This window comes from Castanea sativa, chromosome 6, assembly GCF_040712315.1.
Source record: "Castanea sativa cultivar Marrone di Chiusa Pesio chromosome 6, ASM4071231v1".
Taxonomy (NCBI): domain Eukaryota; kingdom Viridiplantae; phylum Streptophyta; class Magnoliopsida; order Fagales; family Fagaceae; genus Castanea; species Castanea sativa.
The window spans coordinates 26,380,226-26,389,897 of NC_134018.1; the positions used below are offsets into that span (position 1 = coordinate 26,380,226).

Consider the following 9,672-nt stretch of genomic DNA (forward strand, 5'->3'; position numbering starts at 1 on the left):
TGTTTTCCTTTAGACGAGCTTATCTTCTCTCTTGGATCCATCTTCTTCATTCTCTCTTAGACAACTCTTATGGATGATGACTCATTTTTTGGTTACCCATCAAAACCCATTAGGTTAAATAGGGTCAATTGGATGAGCAAGTACTACACGTATATGATTAATTTTAGTGGCAATGATGGTCGAGATGATGACTTGATGGTAGAAAGAGTAATAAGTATGGGTGATATGACAATAATAATATTAGATAATTATGATGGGAAAATTAAAAGATGTTCTTAAGAGTATTAGCTAGAATACATTTTTAGAAACTTTTATAGGAAAATATAAAAAAAAAATATTTTTTTTTTGGCTCTTTTTTATATTTTCAATAAAAATTGTGTCTAAATATTTCTAAAATAATTAATTAACAATTTTCTTAAGTACACCTGTTAACATGACTCAATTATAATTTGTAAAATGACATCTTCATTCATAAAATTTGAACTAAAAACTCGGATGCTTAAAAATCCAAGTTCAAAATTATAGGAAAACTTTGAATTACCTTACTTTGTTAAGAACTCATAAATTTCAAGATTGGAGAAAATTGTAGCTCAAAATGCCTTTCCGAGATACAACGTATAGTGATTTATTTTACACTAGTTTCGTTTTGATGATGAGAGGGTGTGAGGAAATTTTAATTGATCGATCTTTTCGTTTACTAAAAGTCGTCCCGCGTGGAGCCCGTTGCATTGCTGCTATCCAAACGGTATACAAAAAGAGAAAAGCAAAAAAACATGACATCATAAATCGTTGGACTTTTTTTTTTTAATAAAAAAAATTTCTGGGTCAAACAGACAACGCATTGTATAAATTTAATACTACAATGAACGAGACAATGATATGATGATATTATTATTACAATTGATTCCACTTTGAGTTGGTTCCTTACAGAATCGTGTGTTATTTTAGTTTTACAACACCAGAATAAGAATAGCATAGCATTGAACTCTTGCTTGAAAGAAAGAAATAATAGTGTCACAAACTTATGGTACGTTTGAAAAGTAAAACCAAGCCTTTTCACCAAACCCGGAATTCTCTCTCTTGCTTTTTTTTTCACGGTAAAGCTTCTTCAATCTTCAATCTTCAATCTTCATATCTGGTGCTATTTTGTCTGTTTGCTTTCTCTAAGACTATTATATAAAAGATCAAATTCTGGGTCTTCTCTTTTTTGTTGTTTTCTTTGCATAAAATCAATAGCTTAAGTCAAAGATTTTATATTTTGGGGTTTTTCTTCATTTTTCTCAACAACCAAACTAGGTAATTAGTTTCTTGATACTATATTACCTTCATTCCTATGTTGTGTTCTGTGCTTCTTTAAATTGTGACATCTAAATTCTCTATGTCAATTGGGTATCTAACTAATTGTAGTCTTAAGAGGTTGCTCATGCAACTTGAGAAGCAATTATGGGTGTTTCATAGCTCAGATTACATTTAGTATGCTGGTTTTGTAAGTGTGAGGAAAGGAACAGTTTATGGTTGAAGTAGAGCAAAACCGAGTTCAATTTCTGAGTTTTGGTCACCCCCCCCCCCCCAAAAAAAAAAAAAAAAAAAAAGCTCAAATAATGTGATAAAAAATCCCATGGTTGTTTAATATTTACAATTGTTCTTCATCATCATGGTTGTATTTATTATTAATTGGTCTAATTATAGATTAAGCTGTTCTTGTATGCTATAATATGACAACCTTGTCCACCATCTGGATAGGACTATTTGAAGTCTATGGTTTAAAATTCATAATTTTTTAGTGAAAATCATACTGTGGGTTTGGGTATTAATTTCAATTGTTTGTTTACATGGACTTTTGATAATTTTTTTTTAAGTTCACATGGAATGGGGTGCCTTTGCAATTATACATGTAAGGATTGTAATGTGAACTTGTTCCATAGCTCACACCATGTTTTCCAAAAACTGTATCTCTTTGTGTCTCATGGCTGTGTTGGGAAAGGGAATTCGGTATATTGATCTCTGTTCTGCAGGATGTTTGAGGGTTTCTTACCTTTTCCCTTAAGGCACTCCCAAATATGCGTTTGTTTGTAGAAGTTACTTTGGGTTGTAATTGGAGAATTTGCATGAGTGGTGGATCTGGGTAGACGACGGTTATTGGTTTGATTTTTCATGGGTCTGAGTTGGGAAGAAGTGTAAAAAAAAGATGGAAAAAATGTTTTTTGCGTTTGATTTTGTTGTGGGTCTGAGTTGGGAAGAATGAATTTTGGGTTTGATTTTGGCGTGGGTCTGATTTCTGATGATCTGTGGGGTGAGTGATTTGTTGGAGCGGCTTTTGGCGGTGGTGCATAAACTGGGCTTGTAATGTATAATAATCAAAGACATTAGTGTTGAGCATGTGGATGATCTGTGGGGTGAGTGATTTGTTGGAGCGGCTTTTGGCGGTGGTGCATAAACTGGGCTTGTAATGTATAATAATCAAAGACATTAGTGTTGAGCATGTGGTTGAATGAGCTTGCAGACCGTATTGCTAATATATTTGTAAAATGCATATCCTGTATTAGTACAAAATGTTAGCTTCCAATGTGTTTGAAGTATTTAACTCAAAGACTACTGGATGGATAAAATAGATTCCAAATTCCTAGAAAGGGTGATTCTTAAGTGGATTTTGGATATAGCTTACTTGTGCTCTGAACATATTCAGTTCCAAAAAATAAACCATAAGGTTCTCAGTGGTTTATACTTGACATCTCCTTGTACATCATCCTCCATGCTGATATATATGTTTTTCTTTTGTAGTAAATATTGGTTGAGAACAGACATGATGATGAGGCTATAGGTTAAAGGATAATATGTTTAGATAAATATATGTGCATGTAAACCCCAACATTCTTGAACAAGTAGACTGTCGTTAGGAAGTGGCTATTTGCAATGTTGTGGGCAGCCAATTTTATAATTCTTTTTGCTAGATAGATATACACATTAAAAGGAATAGCAGGACTATTGATGGTGCTGAATGTCCTATTCACATTACAAACAGTCTGTGTTACTTTCTTTGTATGATTTGATGAATGCCTTAGGCAACATCCCTATTTTTATTCATTAAAAAAGTATATGCTGATTAAAGAACCATGTATTTTAGACATTTCATAACTCTAGTCCTTGCTTAGGGCTCTTGTTTATGTAGCAAATGACTTTTGCAATCCCCATTTTTCCTTCCTCGTAGCAGAAATATTCCTTACCAAGATTTTGGTAGTAAACAGTTACATGATGGCAGGTTTATGTTCAATGGTTTATTTGACATGGCAGGGGTTTGATTGATTGGAGGTATTGATAGACGTAAGCAGTTTGTGATGACTTGTTTCTCTTTCTGTTTTACAAAAAAAAAAGCTTCCTCAGCTAAACAAACGTTCGAAGCTGATGAAGGTACACATTTTAATAATTTTATTCTTTTGTTCCTATAATCAATTTATCAGCTGAGAAAGCCATTTATACATGGCTAACTTGTACATATACTTGATCGACTGGTTTCTATCCAGATATGGTCTGTGCCAATGTTGGTTACTTGGACAAAATTCCAGTTATTATATTTGCTGCTCTCTACCATGATATAGTGTAAGACTTATCTTAAATTCATAAAGTAGATTTTTAAAATCCCAAGGAGTAATATTTTGTGCTCTGGTAGAGGCTCTCTTCTTATAAGTTTCACTTTGATTTCTAAACCTGTTTACAGTCTAAAACAACTCAAAGGCTACCATAGCGACTCACTGTTCAGATGCTCAATAGTTGTTCTCCAGTTGTTTGTGTATAGTAGACCTCTTTCTAACATCTTGACAATCTCTGACCTCCCACCAAGATCATATAACCAGACAAAATGGATTTTCATTCTTTTTTGTCAGATGGACTGCTTTGCTTGTTGGAGCTTGACTTTGGCTCTAAAATAGGGTATGGAACAGCAGTTTTGACTTTTACCTCAAATATTTCCAGGATTATGTACAGAGAGGATTACATTTGTTTGAATTATTATAGTTTTATGCCTTAGGTAGCCCCTAACATATGTTTTTTAAGATAAATATTTTTGTAATTTGTTAAACTCACCTGCCGCTCAGCTGGCTTTGATAGTTGGTCTTTGGTTCCAGTCATGTCAGTTTTTTTCTAGGATAAATTAAGCAAGATCTTCTGAATTTTAAACTATCTAAATTTCTTATACCATGTCTTTGACTATCTCATGTGTTCTCTGGTGCATGAGCACAAATTCATGCAAAACAGACACGCAATTTGACATCCTACTTATTCTTTGTGTATATATTTGGAAATTCTTTTCTATGCCAAAACTTCTAATTGGTTCATATGTCTATAGGGCTTTCAGACATCAAGAATATTAATCTGTACAGTTACAAGGAATTGCGGGTTGCCACTGAAGATTTTAGTCCAGCAAATAAAATTGGGGAGGGAGGTTTTGGTTCTGTCTATAAGGTGACTGCACATTTTATATGATTATCGATGTTGTTTAAAGGAATATACCTGGTCATACCAATTTACTATGTTATTTATGCTTTTAATGGTTGATTTCCTTTTCCAAAATTCTTATAAATGAGTAGGGAACACTAAAAGATGGCACTGTGGCTGCTCTAAAGGTATTGTCAAGTGACTCAAGGCAAGGGGCGCGGGAATTTTTGACAGAAATAAAGGTGATCTCAGAAGTAGAGCATGATAACCTGGTTAAGTTGTATGGTTGCTGTGTGGAAGGAAACCATAGGATATTGGTATATGGCTATCTCGAGAATAATAGCCTTGCACAAACACTTCTTGGTAATTCAAATCTATCTTTCATTGGAATCCATTAAATCTCCAGGTAATGACTAATCTTAGAACCCCTTTCTACTTTTTAGGTAGAGGCCACAGTAGCATCCATTTTAATTGGCAAACACGGTGTAAAATATGCATTGGTGTTGCCCGGGGGCTTGCATACCTTCATGAAGACATCCGCCCACATATTATTCATAGAGACATCAAAGCAAGCAATATTCTCCTTGATAAGGACTTAATGCCCAAAATTTCAGATTTTGGCCTTGCAAAGTTCATTCCACCTAACCTGACCCATGTTAGTACGCGCGTTGCTGGAACAGTGTAAGTTTGTAAATTCAATTTCTATCATCTTAAATTGTGTATATAATCTTCAGCATGATATCGTGCCAAGGGAACTATGATTCTAGGCTGCTTGAATTGGGTTGTAGATGTTTAGTGTATAGACATTGTTTGGGTGGTTGTCCTATAATAAGGTCTGGTGTAGACTAATGCCATGTTTGGAAGTTTTGAGAGAGAGGAGAGCAGAGAGGAGTAGAGGGAAGGAGAGTAGAGGAGAATGGTTATCCTCCACCTTGTTTGGATGTTTTTAAAATTAAGTAAGGAAAAGGGGAATAATTAGTCTTTTCATTTGTAATTTTGTTAATATGGTAAGGGTAAATTTGATAATTCATTTGGTCAAGCATTTTAATGCTCCACTCTCCTTCCAAATCTCTCCAATTTAGGGGAATTAAAAACGAGGGGTTAGAAGGAGTTCAAACCCCTTCAAATCCCTCCCCTTCCTTCCTTCCTTAAAAAACATCCAAACAAGGTAATTAAATTACTCTCCCTCCCTCTACTCTACTCCCCCTCCATCCCCCAACATCCAAACATAGCATAAGTTTTTCCATGTGCTGTCATTAGGAGTTGAAAGGCAGGATGTTTTCACATAGTAGATCTAGCATGTCCCATCAACAGACTGAACTACCATAACAATCCCAGTCTTATCATTTTTAGGATTTTATGCTTACTATCTCCTTTTTTTTGGGCCTATCATCTAATATATCTTCTTCTGGCCGGAAAATATATATATATATATATATATATATATATATATATATATATATATATTATTTCTGCCTTGCCCTGTTCAAGGCTACCTCCATTTGGCCTCCAAACTGAGGTTTAAAGATTACTTTGGATCTTTTGGCACATGAAGTTATACTGATGGCCTCTTTGGCTTAGATGTGTCAGTTGACTAAGTCTGTTTTCATTTTTTTTAATATCAAATAATTTTGGTTAACACAAAGACGAGATAAAAATTGTTTCCAGTGAAATCAATAGAATTACAATTACGTGAGATAAATTTTATTTTATTTTATTTTATTATTTATACTGAAGGCGGAATAATCAGACATGCTACATGAAAAAGTAATTTTGGTTACCCAAAGATATCATATGAGAGAAAATTTGTTTCAAATGGAATTGAGAGTCACAATCAAGTGGGATAATGGTTTATTTATTAAACCAAAGGCAGGATAATACGACATGATATATGATTTTTTTTTTATTTTAAATTGGGCAATGCCAAAACATATCTATATTGTATGAGATAAAAGGTTTTTTATTTGTACAGCTGTCACACATGTAATTGCTAACAATATGGAAACTCTTTGTTTTCCTTTGTGGATTTTTTTAGTTGTTTTTCCCCAAATTTATCAATTTTCTGTAGATTATGTTCAAACATTCAAGTGCCTTTGTTTGGTTTCTGTAGAGGTTATCTGGCACCTGAATATGCGATACGAGGTCAAGTGACAAGGAAAGCTGATATTTATAGTTTTGGTGTTCTGCTCTTAGAAATTGTTACTGGGAGGTGTAACACAAACAGGCGGTTACCTGCTGAAGAACAATATCTTCTTGAAAAAGTAAGGACTTTGAGTTTTTCCTCCAATTATTTCCAGTATAATAGAGTCTTAAAAGGATAAATTGATAGGCATGATAAGTGGTAAGCTGTTATTTTATTTTATTTTAAAAAGTAGTCTTTTGCATGCATACATGCATGACTTCTAAAGTAAAACATCTAATAAGAGTGAGGACTGAGGACTGAGAGGACTGAAGACCCACTCGGTCAACTTTATATGTGGATGTTTTATTGATTTTGTGTTGAGTTTAGGATTATATATTTAGATATATAATCTTCACCGACAAGATCTTCTAAACAGAGGTGCCTAGACATCTTAGATTATATAATACCTCTATGTAGGACTTCTATGCCATCTTGAGGACTGAGAGCCCACTCCATCCACTTACCTGTGGATGTTTTAAGATCATGTGTTGAATTTTACCTAGGTGTAGAAGTCCCAGATGGAGATGGAGATTGATAAATTCCTAATTGTCCTGAAAGTTTAAGCCCTTAATAAGTGAGGCTGTCATGTGAAATTTTTAGCTTTTTAAATGGGAGGTCGCGTGGAGATATAGTTTGAACTCAAAACCTCCTCCTCGAATACCATAATAAATATTCAATTGTCCCAAAATCTTATGTTGTTGGGAAATTGTGAATTTAATCATTTAACCATTATTCTAACAAAGTTATTATATAATCTTTTCATTTAAGGAAGTCCAAAGGGTTGGAAAGCACTCCACATCCTTTTGAGTCACTATAACAGATTTTCCAAAACTAGAGTATGGAAATATTTTTACTTACGAGCTCTCTTCAAGACTTTTGTCCATGATTACCCCATTTGTCTTTTTGTTCTAGACGACTCAATCAAGCTTGCCTAGAAGCTGCTTTTAGCTGAAAGCCTCACTGTTAACTTTAAGGTTCATCCCTATATTTACTCTCTTTAGTGTTGTCATTTTAATTTCAGAATAAAATATAAAAATATTTCATCTTTTTTCTGCATATTTATTTTTATTATTTAGTTAAATCTTTGGAACACCAAACATGAACCCATAACATCCATTTTGATGGACTGCAGTTACTTTCTTAAGATTTAGAATTTTCACAATCAGCTAGCTGGAAAGCCACATTCTTCCCATCAATTGCCAAACTTCCTAAGCGTTTTAAAGTATACTAGCCTTCATCGTTTCTTATGGAACCAAATTCCTGTAACCAAATCATTCTCATTTCAGAATCCATTCTTCCATACTTTAATATGCTATGCCTTATATCAATTTACTTCAGAATTCTTAATTGAAGTTTCTCATTCAAAAGGTAAAAGAAAAATGAGTCAAATCAAACATTAGGAAAGACTAGCTTACCTGTTCAGCATGGATATGCCCTTTATGACCAGGCTTCCTAACACAAAACTTACAAGAGTTGAGATTTCACTTGGAATATGGACCATATGCATGTTTCATTTACTGTAACGAAAAGGATGAAATATAAAGTTATAAACATGTCAAAACAGCACATCAACTTCCAGTATATGTTGTGTGTATAAGAACTGATTCACTGGCCTCAAGTGGCCTGAGTCAACTTTTTTTTTTTTTGGTAGTTCATCATCTGATTTTATGTCTCATTATATCGGTTTCTTGACTTTTTTTTCTTTCATCCACCATCCAAATGGGGGTGTTGGTTTTTCAATTGATATCAGTTAAAGTTTTAAACAGAAAATGGGAGATCATCATTACCAAGTGTTGGCACATTCTGTCATGATGAGGAGAATGAATCCAGAACAGCAATTTTGTTCCTAAGTGAGAAAGGGAAACCAAGGGCTTAATTGGTTTCATATCTTTTTAAGTCCTATTTTAGAACTCTGTTCTGTAATTAAATTGAGAGAGGGGGGGGGGGGGGGGGGGGGGGGGGGGTACATAAATAGAGGAAAAGAAAAATCAGAAAAAAAATATGCATAGAATAAGCATTATTACTCCTTTTTTTCAATGATTATAAATTAATACTCTTGGAAGTATTATTGTACTTTGAAGACCTGCAATCTCTAGTTCCCTGCAAAAGTCTATGCCTTCTTCCTAGAGGAATCTCTCAGGGTTTCAACAACATTGTCCAAATAAATAGCTTAATGATTTTGTCTCTTTTTTTCTCCAATTAAATTGCATAATGAATAGTCATGGCTGTGAGAAAAATAAAAATATATACATTCCTCATTTTTGTTATCTGGAAGCAAAGTTAGAATTTTGACAAACTTATTAATGAGATACAACTGTTTTGCAGGCATGGAGGATGTTTGAGAAGGGAGAACTGCTGAGATTGGTGGATGCATTACTGAATGATGATTTCAATGTTGAGGAGGCTTGCAGATTTCTTAAAATTGGTCTTCTTTGCACCCAAGACATGCCAAAACTTCGACCATCTATGTCCACTGTTGTCGGTATGCTACTGGGTGAAATACATGTAAATGACAAGGAGATAACAAAACCAGGCCTGCTTTCTGATCTCATGCATCCAATAGCTAAAGCTGATAGAGGCCAGAAATATAAGGCTGAAATGAAGAATTCGACTGACACAGCATCTTCAGGCTTAGGAAAGCTGTATAATTCCTCTTCATCATCAGAAAACATTACCTCAGTTGCTACCATGACCTTCAACTCAATATATGACCGAACCAATTAATTAGAGTACACAATTTTATTATTTATTGTTTCAATGTTCTTTTCTTGATTTGTTTTGACCCAAAAAAAAAAACAATAAAATATTTATTTCAAAATGAATGAAAGAACTACTAAGAATCTATAGTGCTAACTAAACAACAACTCAATATTGTTTTCTGTGGGACTCTATGGTGTAAATATTTTCAAAAATAAATTGGTAGGGTCATATGTTTCATGTGTTGGCATATTCTTTGACAAAACGCATTTTACTTGTAATTGGATAGTTCTAAATGCTTTCTAAAATATCACGAAGTATGTTGAATAAACAAGACAAGTAATAATATTGAAAACATGAAG

The 9,672-nt window shown here is 33.9% G+C and overlaps 1 protein-coding gene across 2 annotated transcripts; it reads left to right on the plus strand.

Moving 5' to 3' along the window:
- Positions 1-911: 911 nt before the first annotated feature.
- On the plus strand, positions 912-9,445 carry LOC142641496 (cold-responsive protein kinase 1-like). Of its 2 annotated transcripts, none has more exons than XM_075815933.1 (7): positions 912-1,097; positions 3,292-3,408; positions 4,343-4,458; positions 4,584-4,794; positions 4,875-5,112; positions 6,542-6,692; positions 8,939-9,445. In XM_075815933.1, the coding sequence occupies exons 2-7, from the start codon at positions 3,336-3,338 to the stop codon at positions 9,335-9,337; spliced, it is 1,188 nt and encodes a 395-aa protein (XP_075672048.1). In that variant the 5' UTR covers positions 912-1,097; positions 3,292-3,335; the 3' UTR covers positions 9,338-9,445. The 2 variants fall into 2 exon arrangements, with proteins under 2 accessions (XP_075672048.1, XP_075672049.1); XM_075815934.1 differs by having other exon boundaries at positions 1,000-1,097; positions 3,260-3,408.
- Positions 9,446-9,672: the final 227 nt, after the last annotated feature.